Here is a 16,889-nt window from a genome sequence, read left to right as displayed (position 1 = left end):
AATGCTGCGGTCACACTAGAGTTTGTGCGTGCAAAATTCTGTGGTACGGTGCTGTGTAAAGGGGCAGGATTAAACAAGATGATTAGACATTTAAAAAGAGAGCGATTGGTCCATGTTTTAAATGTTTTGATCTTCGACTGGTCTCACGCAATCATGTGATGGGATTTCGCAGGTCAGAGTTCACCAAGTTTGCATTTCCGATCTGCGGCATTCGCATGCATATGAATGGAAGTCTATGGGGAGAAAAGTCCAGTGTGACCACAGCTTAAGAGCTGGATTAGCTAGCCCAGGTGTGTCTGATTGTATTTGGAGATAAAATCTGTAGAACATCGGACCTCCAGAACCGAGATTGAGAACTCGCAACTTGATTTTATCTAGAACATGGCCAAATGTACAGTTTTTACAGATTACACAGCATATTTATCTGTTTTCTGCTCATTATATCAGGTTTAAGTCCTCTTAGTGATATATACAGTACTTTAGATCCTAAGAAATGTTGTTTCTCCAAAATGCATTTCCAGTAAGATGGTGATGGCAATAAAACATTGAGCTGCTGGAATCTGCTTAACGTTTGCAGTTAAGGCTGGATTTGATATGCCGTACTGCTCTTTAATGACGCTTATTTATCTCTTCATTTTCTATTTCCGCACGCACACACGATTTTTACAGGCACAATTTAAAACAGCTTTGGCTGCAGATGTTGTAAAGCTTATATTTAGAAAATATGTCTTTTAAAGTTTGCTTTTCTGCTGTAGAAAGCGATAAGCGTATGTAAGCCTGCTATTATGTTGATGTTTTTCATGTGAGCTAATGATATTTTCTTTCCTTTACCCCTGTGTGACCTTCACATAAACCTTTTTGTATTTTTAGATTTTTATTAAGGCATTATTTATTATGTTTATTAAGCCGCTTACTCATGGGGATCATTAGCTGGTCGCCACAATATGTGTGATGGGGTTTAACTATCCTTCTGGGGACATTTTGGTCCCACAATAAAAGCAAACTGTGACACTTCATAACCTCCACATGCTCTATTTTTTTTTCTTCGTGTGTTTTCTTCATCAGGGTTGTTTTCACAAAACCAAAACCCTTCTCACAAACGCACCAGCTTAATGAGCTTTCCTGCTGCTGGCTGACACTTTACAGGCAGTTTTTTTTATCCATTTCCAGTCGTTCTTGAGAAATAAACAGATTTTAACATTATTCGACACCATTACTGTCTCTTTCTTCTTCCTACAGTAAAATAGATCAATCATCTTAACAACAAAAAGAGTTTCTCTTGTTCACAAGGAAGAAAAATGTGGCATTATTCTGTCATGTAATTTGCAGGATGAGGCTCTATTGCTTCAGTAAGCCCACCAGACACTGTATTAACCTTGGGATGAGAAACTGATCTCCCCCTTAGTGGAAAGTGCTGTACACTGGTTGAGCTTTTCATAGCGCGTACGCGGACTGATTTATCTCTGGGAGTCGAGATTAGGATAGAATTGGGTTTGGATGAACTCCTCTGAGGGAAACGGCGGGAAGGAGGTCTAAAATGTTACATATTTTACTTTAAAATGACGTCACGGGGTTGTCATCTAAAGCAGGACTGGCAGGTTGTTAGTCAGACGGAGGAGGAAAAGAGAGAGAGAGCGAGAGAGAGAGAGAGGGTGGATAGCGCGCGCGGTGGTGATAACACTATCTATCTATCCAAATGACGAGCGTTGCCTTCACGCGCTCCACTCATCACGCGCGTCCGTGAAGTGGTGTTTCGTTTCTCACTTTTCATTTTTTTCCCCCGCGTCACACATTTATTTGGGCTCTTGAAAGATTGAGAGAACTATCGAAGAGCTTTTGGGGCCGATAGGACATGCTTTTAAGCCACGGAAATCTCGATGTTTTATCTTGCGTTTTTGTCTGCGCTTGGTCTCATGATGACAATGTAGAGAAAGTGCGCCGTGACCGCGAGCGCAGCGCACGAGCGATGTTGACGCCGTCACCCTGCCGCCTGGTTCCCACAGCTTCTTGACTTTTTCCAGTGGAGTATATTGTAGATGAACTTGTGAATGTAACAGAAGACGGCTGTTGAGACGCAAGTGAACGGTCCAGCTGCCCACGCTGCCGCTGGGTCGCTCTGCACGTCTGTGCGCACTTCTGAGGAGAAAACAGCGAGCAACTAAAAAAAGGGGACAAGACGCGTCCTTGTTTTTCGTGATTTTTTTGCCCAGTCCTCGTTTGGTGAGCTCTGGAGAGACGTGGAGCTATTTCAAGCTGTCTGCTTCTCGGGATTTATAACATTAGAATGCTAACGTTTGGAGTAAGGTGTCTAACTTAAGGTGACCATTACGCTCGAGCGTCGACGTTTGTTGGAACGCATAAATGGACGAATATCAGGAGGACTGATTCGGAATTGTTGTCAGGAAAAATGTGGCTGAAACGGTGTGTCACACGCAGGTAATAAATATCCCTTTTGGCATCTCTAAGCTAAGAGCTGAATGCATTAGACGCCCAATAAAATCCTGTCACCGTGCAAGAGTTTTGTGGCAAGTTGATGCGCGTCGCGCTGTTTTCACTTCTGCCTGTGATGTCTTACTTAAACCTCACAGCTTTGAGTTGATAATATTCCCGAGGAAACGTTTTAAGTGATGCTGGTTTTGTGTGAATAACTAGAGGGCTCGTAATTAACAAGATAGCGAATCAAGTTGAAGTTATGAACGCAGCGCTCGCTAGGGGTCGCCAAATAACCGCGATGCGCTTCCAAAGACTTGACGCGCGCAAATTAGGTCGAGTATCAGCTAAACACACCCTCACATACCACAGTACACGGTGCCAGAACATTTTCTGTGCGGTCAAGACATTTATGCCATTTTATGAATCACATCTCTCCCTGTTAGAGTGACATTTTGATCATATGGTTCAAATGGTGTGCAATTTGCCAGTGGAATGTCAGGTTGAGTCAGACTTGAGAGCTGTAATGGACAGGGATTTATTTACGGTTTACAGGAGCGCTTAACACTTAATGTTGACTTCATGTATGGCTAGAGTAGCATTAAATCGAAAACGGACATGCATGCAACAAATCGTTTTTATACATTGCATGTGCCAAATGCTATGTAAAACAGAACCTACAAGTATTATGACAGTATATGAGTAAACATGGAGAACTAAATAGTTTCATGGCATTTAGAAAGACCCATCAAGAAAACAGATGAAATGTGTGGACCTTCAAGTTTAGGTTATTCGAAGTGGCAGAACTTGACAGCTGTCCTTGTCATTACATCTTTTTAGCAGCTGTTTCAGAGGCATTATGAGAGCTTACTTAAGGTGAGAATAATGGTGGAGTCAGGCGAGCATCATTGTTCATTATCTACCTGATGTAGGATGTTGCAACATCTTGCATTCACATGTTCTCCAAAAGCTGCTCTTGCCTCTACGGTGCCACGCAAGTGTATACTTGACATATTTTGCTGCATGTTCTGTTTAAATATTCCTCTTACTGTTTGGCTGGTCATTCAGCTATTTGAAGATCTCGAATCTGTGTGAAAATCCTTGTTATTTTAAGTTCTGAGACAGAGAAATTCAAGGATATTGTTTTCTGTCATCTTCACTGTGATGCTTTATTTTAAAGCACCAATAGGAATGAAATCTAGAAAATGTAATGCTTGAAGATCAGGAACAAAAAGCTTGTGCCAACATTTGAGACATGGCTATTGGAGTGTGGCAGTTTTTTAATGTGGAGTGAGTAAAGTATGAAATTGCTGGATTTTGTCAGCAAAAATTCCTATATACACACACAGCCATGTTTTATGAGAACGCTTGAAAATTTTAAGCTTTCTAGACAAGTGTTTAAGTAAATCTTTTTTTGTTTTAAATTTATAATGATATTTCTTCCAAATTTAAAATAAAATGTTGATATTTTTCACATAAAATAAGAAGGTGGCATGTTAACAACAAAATACCAATGTTTTAATTTCACAAGAGTTCAGGAATCAGAAATCTGTTTTATTCTGACCAAAATGCTCTAATGTTTTAAATATTTTATTAGACCTTTAAAACAAATATTACCATTTTACACAAACCTATACCTAATGTGTGTGTGTGTGTGCATGCATGTATATTTTGTATATACAGTTGAAGCCAGAATTATTAGCCCCTCTTTGAATTTTTTTTTCTTTTTAAATATTTCCCAAATTATGTTTAACAGAGCAAGGACATTTTGACAGTATGTCTGATAATATTTGTTCCTCTGGAGAAAGTCTGATTTGTTTTATTTCAGCTAGAATAAAAGCAGTTTTAAAATCTTTAAAAGCCATTTTAAGGTCAGAATTATTAGCCCCTTAAAGCTATATATATATTTGGATAGTCTACAGACTATATCAGTGTATCAGTATACAATAACTTGCCTAATTACCCTAACCTGCTTAGTTAACCTAATTAACCTAGTTAAGCCTTTAAATGTCACTTTAAGCTGTGTAGAAGTGTCTTGAAAAATATTTAGTAAAATATTATTTACTGTCATCATAAAATAAGATAAAACATATCAGTTGTTAGAAATTTGTTATTAAAACTGTTATGTTTAGAAATGTGTTGAAAAAAATCGACTCTCAAAAGTCTCTCTGTTAAACAGAAAAATTAACAGGGGGGCTAATAATTCTGACTTCAACTGTATGTACCCTAAAAAAATGAAAAGGGTTAGGGTTAAAAAGATTTATGTGTTGAATTTAAGCAAACAAATTAAATTTAGTAATGTTCAACTTAATTTGTTTGCTTAAATTCAACCCAAATAATTTGTTTTCAACCACTTAAATAAAAAAAGTTAATCCAAGGAGTCATCTTTGAATATTTTTGTTCAGTGTATATATTGCATGGATTGAAGAGGATCCAAAATACGATACAATAGGGAATCTCCCTTTAGCAGTTTGATAACATTCCTCTCGATTCCAAGTACTGAACAGCCTTGATGAAGATCATTAGTTGCATCTCTTAATTGCTCCATCAACTACTTTAATATCTTCACATCAAGGTTATGCATCCTCTCACGGCTTCAGCTCTCTCTCGGGAGCCTTGACTCTTCAGCGTACCTTGCAGGATATTGCTGATGTTCTCATATTAAGCGGCCTGGCAGAATGGGTCTTCGTATGCAACAGACTGGCCATGTATTTCAGTGTCCAGTTCACTGACCTGGAAGCCGTTAGAATTGTAAATGGTGAGATGGGATTGTGGGGAATATAAGTCCATGTGCTGATCTGAACAGCAGCTGGTTCTTTACGAGCTTTGTCGCTGCAAAGAATTAGCTTATTTTTTGCCTTGACACAAACCGTTGAATACATTTTATTTCTGTGAAACTTTTAAACGACCTAATTTGACTTAATGTTTCCCCCTCTTCTTCCTGTCAGACGAGGTTTTCTTAAGTGTACACTGTACAGCCGTCAATGTCTTAAATGGCAGCACACAACTATCTCATTACCATGTACACTGTAGCGTGTAATAGCATGACACTTCTGTCATTTTATACCATTTTTCCATGGATGTATCTTAGTTAGATTGTTTGTTCAGGCACAGTACTGCATGCCTGGTTAGTGTGAGGAGTGCCTTTGCTCTTCATTTGACACTCTTGATGGTCTGATAAAATGGCAGGACGATTTGATTGCATCCACCCCCATTTTAAATGGTTATATAACAATCTTCTTCAAGGGTTCAATAAGCCAAAAGTGACTCTCTGTACTGCAGCTAATAGTACAAATGTCAGAAAAAGAAAAGTGTCTTAATAAGGAGAGTTTTTAAAGGGTAGGTTAAAATTTAGACAGATTTCTCTTTGCACGATTCCACTCAGGAATAGTCATTCTAAGGTTTTGACTACTTCAAAGGCATAAATAAAACTGAGAGGCCATGTTTTAAAAGTAGAACTCAACAAATTCCGCTTATGTAACTTTTGCCTTTTCACAGGGGGATAGCAGCTGGTATAAGCATATGTACATTTAGAGAGTTTCTTCAAAGCATTGATTGTAGTCAAGTTAAATCTTTTAGAGCATTCTGACAGTCCAAACATGCAAGTTATAAAACAGTGGGATTTAACCAGTGGCGGTTCTAGACCAGAGTAGAGGGGCCGGGCAGGGGCCACTTGTACTTTTAGGGGGCACACTTTAACGTACATCTCAAACTACTTAAACAATTATTAAATCATTTTTTATGCATGACTCCGCAGTCTTCATAAACAAGCTAATTAAATAACTTAAACTCAAATAGTCTTCCATGTTAATTTATTTGACAAGTAACTTTGTATTGTAAGATAACACTTTTTTAACATTTAAGTACATCAAGGCACATTTTTGCACCTGTAAACTTTAACAGATGCAGTTGAAGTAAATTATTTTGCCCTCCCGTGATCTTTAACAAACCAAATAAATGTTCACAGTATTTCTTATAAAACAACAATAATTTATCTGGAGTCATAATAAGTCTTATTTATTATAGTTTGTCTTGAATAAAAGCAGTTTTAATTTAAAAAAAAAACAATATTAAGGTCAGTATTATTAGCCTCCTTAAGAAATATTTACTGGATATATTTTGATTGTCTACAGAACAAACCAGTTATGCAATAACATGATGAATTATTCTAACTTAGTTAACATAAGTCTTTAAATGACAGTTTAATCTGAATACAACTAGCTTGCAAAATAACTAATTAAATATTATGCACTAACTGTCACCATGGGAAAGACAAAAAAGTAGTTAATTCATTTTTTTAAAACTATTATGTTTAAAAATGTGTTCTAAAAAATAATGTGTCTGAAGACTAGTGCTTTATGTTTCTACTGAAGACGAAAATTAATGAAGGCACAACTAAACGAATTGAATGTTACTTTGACATGAGCATGACTGAAAACTAAATTTGATCAATGTGTTACATCTGTTCTCCGGTACTTCTCGACTGTTTGTAAATTCAAGACTGTATTTCCAAACGTAAAACTATGAACACTCAATTTCTGATTAAAAATAGCCTCTGCATAGCCGAGGACTTCCTATAGGCCTATTAAACGTTTTAAAAACGCTATTGAAAACAAAAGTGTAATATAATCTACAGTGAACATTTTGATAGTGTTTCACAATGTGAGCATGACTGAAGTTGAGTTTTTTATTATCCGTGTCAATTTGGGGCTTAACTTCTGACGAATGTGGGAAACTGATGCGCCACTGACAAAAGTCAAGAAAAAGCAGACAGAGCGAGAGCGCACGACACCGAGGGCGAGTCCGCGCTACACTGAGAGCGTGTGAGAGAGGCCTGTCATATCTCCGTCTACCACCGATGATCTTGCTCCTCTGTGGTGTTTTAGATGTGACACAAAAATAAGCATCCACATTTAGGGGGGCAAAGCTTTGAAATAACTACTGGTTTGAGCCTTGGCTGGGTCAGTTGGCATTTCTGTGTGGAGTTTGCATGTTCTCCCCGTATTTGCGTGGGTTTCCTCCGGGTGCTCCAGTTTCCCCCACAAGTTCAAAAACATGTGGTATAGGTGAATTGGGTAAGCTAAAATAGTCCGTAGTGTATGTGTGTGAATGAGTCTGTATGGATGTTTCCAGTGACAGGTTGCAGCTGGAGGGGCATCTGCTTCGTAAAACATATGCTGGTGAAGTTGGCGGTTCATTCCGATGTGGCGACCCCAGATTAATAAAGGGACTAAGCTGAAAAGAAAATGAATGAATGAATGAATAAAGAAATAGATCTGTAAGTTGTGATTTCAAATTTTAAAGCTAATACACAGCTCATTGTGTGTTCTAGTTAAACTTATATTTAAAGAAAACATTCATGTATTGCTGTCATTTCAAATTCAAAAGCCTGCCACACACTAACCTGACATGAAAGAACTAGTGGCAGTGAAAACCAATTGTGTTGTTATCGAGCAAAGACTGTGTCTGGATCTAAAAAAGCTGTATGTGAACACACCAAACAGATGACAGACAACTGGAATGAGAACATACGTTGTGCGCCTGGATCAGAGAATGTACTTACAATACCCACAGGTAGCAGTAGTCTGTATCAAGGGGAAATCCTAAACTAGTGATGTGCACATACAAACTGTTGGCAAGCAGTGTTTATGGACCACTTTCACAGTATTTCTGAGGGACCATAGAGGGATTCACTCATGCAAATATGTCTGATAATTCATATCTTTGGCAAATGTTAAAGAAATGCGTCAAAAATTACATTGAATTTCTTTGTGTTCCCTCTTGATTTGTGTCAGCCAATCAGAGGGCTCTTTTTCACCAATGACCTATGCCGATTCTACATGCTGAATCAAACTCCCAAACTCCCTCTACGCAAGTTGGACAAGAATTGACATGTGGAATACACCAAACAAACTAGCCTGAAAGATGCTCACAGATGGCCCAATGGCCGACCGTTGGCTTAAACCTCGTGTGCTGTTGGGGATGTTTTCATCCACTCTGGGTTGATTTTGAGTCTTAAATGGCCACAAGTTTCTCTGTGTTTTAGCAAATAGAATGATTTTTGGTGACAAATCTTATTTTGACACATTTTGTGAAAATGCTTCGAAAATGTAAAAAAAAAAAAAAAATCAACAATACACTTTATTTTTGCTCCATTGACTCCCATTATAATCACATTTTTTGATTGCAAAAGCCATGACAGCATATAATCATACATACTTGATTGTTGGTGGTTTTCTCAGTTGGGAAGACTGGGCAAATTTACTAATTTTTACTGTTGATCATTAGTTGAAGTGCAAAAAAGCTTAGTTTCTGGATGAAAAAAAAAGGTTATATGGAGTGTGTGTTTGGGTGAGTGTGAGAGTGTGAGTGTGTGTTTGTGTGAGTGTGAGAGAGACCTTGAGTGTGTACAAACCTTGATATGTTTGAGAAAATAAAAAATTAGCAGCTCAGCTCTCAGAACATAATAAATATAGTAAGTGTGTTTATGCGCACACACATACCATAATCTGCTGTTTATTTCCACAGAACTCCATATAAAAGTCTGAAACGTTTTTTGCACAGGCCTATCTAAAGGGTTTATGTTGCCAACTGATGATCAACAGTAAAAATGAAAAGTTTTACCTTCCAACAGGAAAAAACACCAGCAATCAGAAATGCTTGATTATTTGGTGTCATTGCTTTGCAATCAAAAAATGTTGTTACAATGGAAGTCAATTGGGCAAAATCAGCCCACAACATAAAAAAAGGGTAGTCAATTTGAACAGTACACAAGGGTTAAATTTACCTTTATAAAACGATACATTGCTCAAGCTTTTTTTGTTTTATAAACACCTTATTAAATATTCATCTATGGAATTATCCATTGCAAGGTTTTTTTTTATAGTGCATAAAGTCCATTAAATTTTAAAAACATACACACTAACAAGTTTTCAGGGAAACAAAAAATGGTTCTTCAATGGGAAAATGTAATGGGAAAGTGACGCTGACAAAAGGGGTACTGATCCAAATGCAGGTTTATGGTCAACACAGGAGCAAACAGATGTATAAGGGCATTTCAGAGTCGTAGTCAAAATAACAGGCAGATATTCAGAAGGCAGGCAGCAGGCAGGGATAAACAGATAAACAAGGCAAGGATAAAAAAAAAACAGCAAAGCAAGACAAAGGAAAAGCGTTGTAATGTCACTTAACAGTAAACAAGACTCAGCAACAACTGTGTGTTAGTGTGCTGTATTTACAGTATAGTGCAGTAATCAGTCCAAAAGCAGCTTCAGCTGTGAGTGTCTAATCAATGGTGACTTGCAGCAGGTGAGTGTGTCTGTTGCATGACTGGATCTGTAGTCCATAACATGGCAGATTTGTAGTTCATGTAGATGTGAATGTTTTCCAGCGATCTATGGTGGTTAGATTGCTGGTGATTGTGACAGATAACTTTCTTTTTTAAAGCTGAAAATATTCGGAATATATTTCTTTTATTTCGGCTAGCATAAAAGCAGTTTTTATTAAATATTAAAAAAAACATTTCATGGTCAATATTATTAGCAATCATTTATTTTTCAATTGTCTACAGAACAAACTATTATGTTTAGAAATGTGTTGATATTTTCGTTAAAAAGAAATTGGGGAAAAATAAGGGGGCTAATACTTTAGTAGGGCTAATAGATTTGATTTCAACTCTATAAATATTTGCTTCCTCTGTGATGTTATTGCTGTTTGGACTCTTTTGGACGCTTTATTCTTTTACACAAAGAATGATTTTATTTAGTGATCGTCCTTGGTGTGAAATGCTGTTAGTTGACCACGTTGAGTCACCATGGCAGCCGAGTGCCTGGCACCCCTCACCATGGCTTTTCTTAATAGGGCAAGAGTGGCCCACCTAAACCGCACACACACAAACGCGCACACACTTTATGTAATTCCTTTGTTCAATCAATACCACCTCTCTAAAGCCTCAAATTTATCCGTCATGGCACAAGCCCAACAGTGCCTGCTAACCCTCCAGGGTTGTGTCTCTCTCCCTCGCCTTCTCTTTCCACACATGTCTTGAAAATGAACAGTAAACACTTTTATATGAGGTTAAAAGGACTCTGAGGATTTCTCCGTACATCCACAATGTCTAGCTTCGGCCTGTGAGGAATTCGATGTACATGTAGCAATGCAAAAGTGTAGGGTTTTCATTGTTTAAGCCTGCATGTATGCGCGCATGTTTTATTGAGCCTGTGGGTCGTGTACACAGTTGTGCAGAAGGGATTTTAGTAATGGCTCTTTAAACGCCCGTGGCTGTTGAGGCTCTTTTATCTGCAAACTTTCGGAAGATCCCTGCAGTACAGATGCAATGCAGATCTTTTCATCCATAATAACAGCTGATCCTTTCCTCCAAGCTATGTCCTGTATTACGCACAGATAGAGACTTGGTTTATGTGTGTGTGTGCAGTTTTGCTGTTGTTTACTGTGTAGAAGAGCCACTTGACTGTACTTACTTGACCTACTATAACACAAACACTCATATACAAGTCATCCAGCAGCGGACCCTCTCTGTTATTGTCCATTACAGGAAAGTCAGTAAGTGGTTTACCTAGGCTCAACTTAACCTTAATGAGGAATAGTATTTATTGTATGGATTATTTGAGCATTAAAGTCGGTGAATCAGCATTCATTTTCAGCAGAACATCTGCTTGACAAGCCATAAAATTGCATCTGGAAATATTCTAGTCTTAATAAAAGTGTTTAGATCCTGAACTGATCCTCATAACTTTCACAAATCAATTTATAAGCCATTACAATAGATTTTTTGGTTCTTATTCACGTATTTTTCACTTTTTTTTAGATGGAAGCTCAATTTCCACTTAATCCACTCAATGGATTCATTCTGCCAATCAGCATAATTATTGGATTAAATTTTGGATGCTTCCTCAGGTTGCTGTTTGGCGTTCGCCGGAGTATTGGTTGGATCTGATCTGAGCATTGTCTTGGCATTTTGGATTTAATGGGAGTAAACAGAATGCACAAATATGACATTTCACGATTCAGCCAAACAGCTGTCCTGGGGGAGACGCTAGTGGCATCCGTCCATTATTCATTTCACTCAAGAGGAAAGAAAAGCATTACATTTATTATGATCAAATTATGTCATCTTTTTTTCCACTAATCTGCTCCTGTGAATCTGCAGAGGTGGCAGCTTGCGGTAATGGCTCAGAAATTTTTATTCATTCGTTTTCAATCACAGGCCATTTCTTTGATTTTAACAATGTATAATAACTTGTGTTCTGTTTCACTTTCATTTATGATTGGTCGTTTTTGGAATATTTGATACACACACGCACACACACACATTCATACACACACACACATATATATATATACAGTTGAAATCAAAATTATTAGCCCCACCTCCCCCCCCTTTGATTTTTTTTGATTTTTTAAATATTTCCCAAATGATGTTTAACAGAGCAAGAAAAAATACATACATACACACACACATACATATATATATACATATATATATATATATATATATATATATATATATATATATATATATACATACATATATATATATATATATATACATATATATATATATATATATATATATATATATATATATATATATATATATATATATATATATATATATACATACATATATATATATATATATATATACATATATATATATATATATATACATATATATATATATATATATATATATATATATATATATATATATATATATATATATATATATATATATAAACTGAAACAAAAAAGAACTAGCTAGTTTCTACATTTAATAATATATTTTCATTTAGATTTTTGCTAAATAGACTATAGAGAATATAATAATAATAATTCCTTACATTTATGCAGCGCTTTATCTGGACCCTCAAATCGCTTTTACATATTTTACATATTATCTCCTTATCCACCACCAGTGTGCAGCATCCACCTGGATGATGCGACGGCAGCCATATTGCGCCAGACTGCACACCAGCTGATTGGTGGAAAGGAGACAGAGTGATGAAGCCAATTATGATATAGGGACAGTTAGGAGGTTAAGCGCGCCCTGCTGGCATCACTAACATCACTTCCAGCAGCAACCTTGATTTCCCGTGTGGTCTCCCATCTAGATACTGATTGGGCGCAACCCTGCTAAGCTTCAGTGGCAACCATGTGAGAATTGCAGAGAGCTAGCTGCTAGTAAAAGCTATTTAAATGAATACATTTTATTAATATAAATTGTTATTATATGCAGTGATGTAAATGGCAATTTAATTATTAAATAATAATAAATATATCGATTAACTGTTAAAAAAATCATATATAAAAAATAAGTATTTAATTGATTAAATGTAATTATTAAATCATTCATTATTAATCTGAAAACAACCCAATTACTTAAACTAAATAATTTTCAGTATATGGAATAATACAGGCAAACAAACAGCTATATTTAAGAATTATATATATTTATTGTTTTACTAAAGCATGTCAAAATACTGTATGAAAAATAAAAGGGACTAAGCCGAAAAGAAAATGAATTAATGTAAAATATAAATTTTATTGAGGTGAAAACTGCAGACAGTAATGGTGTAATGGATTACAAATCTCACAGTTCAGAACACACTACGGTTTTTGAGTCAGGGGATCTGACCATTTTTCGGATGAGCAAAAAAGGGAGGAGACAAATGTCATTTGCTTTCCATCTATACAAAAATATTACTGCAAAACCCTAATAAACATAACTTAAAACCTGTCATTTTAATAAAAATCAAAATAAAAAAAACAGCTAAAAAAGGAAAATATTCAATACGAAAAATCATCTTTGCTACTATTGCTGAAAATGCTAAAAATAGAAATCGAACATCTTGTACAACAGATCATATTTGTTTTCAATTAATTATTTAACAGGCGACGCAGTGGTGCAGTAGGTAGTGCTGTCGCCCCACAGCAAGAAGGTTGCTGGTTCGAGCCTCGGCTGGGTCAGTTGGCATTTCTGTGTGGAGTTTGCATGTTCTCCCTGCATTCGCGTGGGTTACCTCCGGGTGCTCTGGTTTCCCCCACAGCCCAAAGACATGCGGTATAGGTGAATTGGGAAGGCTAAATTGTCTGTAGTGTATTTGTATGAGTTTGCCATGCAGTACCATGCTATGGTTCATTCTGCTTTGGCGACCCCGGATTAATAAAGGGATAAAGCCGAAAAGAAAATGAATAAATGAATGATAATTATTCAACAATTCACACATAAGACTTGAAGTTTCATTTTAGGTGCTTATAATAATAATAATAATAATAATAATAATAGGTGCCATAATTTTGATGGTTGTTTGTCGCCACCTATTGGTTACACAATGTAATTGCTACAACATTCACCAGCGTCAAGTTCCATTCAATGGTGATTTCAATCTTTAACATAAACATGAGTGTTAATATCTGAATTATAAACTTTTCTCCCAGTACTACAGTGTTATTTAATTGTTTGTAAATAACTGAAAATGTGTAAAAACTGAATCACGATTAGATCACGATTTTAATGTTCAATTGTGCTGCTTTACACTGAATGCATTAACGCAGACTAAATAAACAGTGACAGAAAACACCTTGAATTAATAACCTAAGAATGCATTTAGGTACAGTAGGTGCCACCAAAACTTTTTCTGTCATCATTATATTTTCTAGGAAGCCAAAACTCATACACATACATGATTTGAATGACACGGGAGGCGATCTCTCTGCATTTTTTATAAATATTGGGTGAACCTACAAGTTCAAAAAAGTTATTAATCCGTGGGTCATGTGCGTTCCAAACTGTGGGTTGTGATTGATACCGTGATCCGTTACAGCCCTAGCAGACAGTCAATGTTTGTTTGAGTCAATTCAATGAAATAGATTCCGTACAAAAAATTTAAAACACTGAATTAAAACTTTTAATTCCAAGGATACAGACTTTCTTACTTCTTTCAATTACATTTTATTTCAAATCCTCATTTAATTTGTGAATTTTTGCTACATTACCCAGTCCTAGCTTCAGTTTGTGAATAAGTAAAAACTTTGCCTGAAGCCCCTCACTCTTAGATTTTTTTTCTGGTCCGTGTTTTTCCAGTGATAATGACTTGCGCTCGAGTTCCCATAACGCCACATCAGAGCAAGCAGACAGGGGAACTTTAGCTTACATGCTAATTACAAGTCTCAGATAGTTTAGAAATGTAATTGGACAGTGTAATTGCTAACTATGCGTGACAGCAATATGGACACCAGGGACACATAAACTGCCACAGAGACTTCTGGAAGCCCACTGGATGTTTTACATACACTGTGACTTATTGAGGTCAAGCAGGGATCGTTTATTTAGCGTGACGAGGCATTAATTTGTGCTGAAATGCAATATATCATGTTAGTGCAAACATGAGCGTCTGTTGGTATAGAAGTGAACAGGCGAGATAGAACTTACTGCTGTGAATCCTAAGAGTCCATAGAAGAGTTGTTTGCATAGTCATTGGCTCTTAGAGTCTTTGCACTCAGAGCCACTAGAGATACTAATACAGTCATTCTTTCACATTCAACACAGTGCAAACAAAGGTAAATCTGATGGGATCAACACGGTCTACCATAGCTTGAAAGGGATTCATAATGTTTTGATAGGTAATAAGGATGCTGATTATTCTTTATTAATATTTGGATAATCAACGTTGATCAAGAGCCTGAAATCATAAGGATTTTTCATGCTTTTTATGCTAAATGCAGTAAAATTGTGTCTGTGTGTTGTTGTTGTTGTTGTTTTTTTGCAATTTAAAATAAATGTTTTCTGTTTTAATACAGTTTCAAAATATATAATTTTTCCAGAACATTCATTCCAGTCTTCAGATTCACATGATCCTACAGAAATCATGCTATTCTGATTTGTTGTGCCGTCTAAAATTTATGTAAACTGTAATACATTTTTTAAAGGTGCTGTATGTAAGTTTTTGACTGAAGCATAAAAATACCATAATATGTTTGTAGATATTTAAGAAACATGCTAAGTGAACATACTTGTTTATCTGAAAAACAGCTGAAGTCAGATATTTTGCTTTGAAAATGTCTGTTATATGCCGGAGCGCTGTCTTTGTTTTGGTTCTTTTAACCTGCCCAATGCTACTTTAGCCAATTATATTCCAGTGTATTCCACGTTGCCTTGATGGAAAACTGCGTATTTGATTCCTTCAGTCAGGAAGGGTCTCAGAGCACATGTCTGTGACTGAAATGTGACCTCCGGTGGACAGTAGCGGACTCCAAAATGAGATGCAGATTCAGAGTTTCACATGAGGTGATTATTAATTAGCAAATAATATAAATATTATGAATGTAAACATTAGGTGAGGAGGTTACAGTATATTGTAACTCTGTGTCCTAACAACACGCTACGTGACAGGATTTGGAGTCCTAAGTTATTGAGCTGTTTGCACCAGACGGAACAACTGAAATTTAAATACATCCATTCAGAAGCACAGAATATGCACTCAATCACGAAATGGTAAGGTTTATAATCTAATTAATACATATTAAACCTCTTTAACATTATTAAATGTAGATGCTGAATCACTGATGTGTTGGTTTGCATTATTCCACAGTTCTGAAGTTCAATTTCAAATGGTTTATTTTATTTTTAAGATCTGAGGTGAACTGCTGCTGCTGCTTTCAGAAGGGTCTCAATAAACGTCCTGTGAAATGGCATTTAAACTCATATTGTTAGCATTTAACACTGAATAAAGCACATGAGGTCTATCTGAGGTGATCACTGTCATCATGTTTTCTGTTTTTCAGCTGCAAAAAATAGTAACCATAAAATATTAAGTCCAGGTATTGGTTAGGACAAAAATTTAATACGGAAATTAAAATCCTTTTAATATGGAAAATATTCCTTCTATTGCATGCCGTTGCTTTTATTTAGAACACTTTTAAATCAAAACATTTAAATCAGCGTTTAGGCTTTATGTCACACTCCTGTTGGTTCTCAATCTGGCAACCTGCGCTTCCGTTTGTTTTAATCCAGAAATGCAATACCTAGTTCAACCACTGGGTATCAAACTTACATACTGCACCTTTAAAAGCTAAAATAATTGTAAGTTACGATAGTTAAAGTATGGTGAATTTAAATGACTTTAAATAAAAGAGTGAAATAAATGTGCCCGAGCAATCAAACATAAGTGATGTACATGTCCAACACTAAAAACTAAAACACTTTAATAAAATTAAGTTTCTGAGGTTGTGTGTGTGTGCACATATATTGTTTAACCTTTTATCATATTATACTTGTAGTTATAGCACGTGAAATTCTAATAAATTAAATTGAACTGTTCCTAGAGTATGTACAGCGTTTGGTAAAACAGCATTTTCCTCCTCTGGCTGTATATTATAGAATGAAATGCAGAGTGTTATCATGTTAGAAACAATTCCATCTCTAAATATTTAGAAAA

At 36.1% G+C, this 16,889-nt stretch overlaps 1 protein-coding gene across 1 annotated transcript in view; it reads left to right on the top strand.

Annotated features, from left to right (window-relative positions):
- Window positions 1–1,701: 1,701 nt before the first annotated feature.
- ajap1 (adherens junctions associated protein 1) overlaps window positions 1,702–16,889 on the top strand; it is a 93,750-nt gene continuing 78,562 nt past the window's right edge. The window contains exon 1 of the mRNA XM_056463721.1: window positions 1,702–2,436. Coding sequence (XP_056319696.1) covers window positions 2,408–2,436 — 29 coding nt within the window. The 5' untranslated portion in view covers window positions 1,702–2,407. The remainder of the gene's footprint in view (window positions 2,437–16,889) is intronic.

This window comes from Danio aesculapii, chromosome 8, assembly GCF_903798145.1.
Source record: "Danio aesculapii chromosome 8, fDanAes4.1, whole genome shotgun sequence".
NCBI lineage: Eukaryota > Metazoa > Chordata > Actinopteri > Cypriniformes > Danionidae > Danio > Danio aesculapii.
Note: the sequence above shows the minus strand (reverse complement) of the source record. Positions and strands in the feature narration are given on the sequence as shown.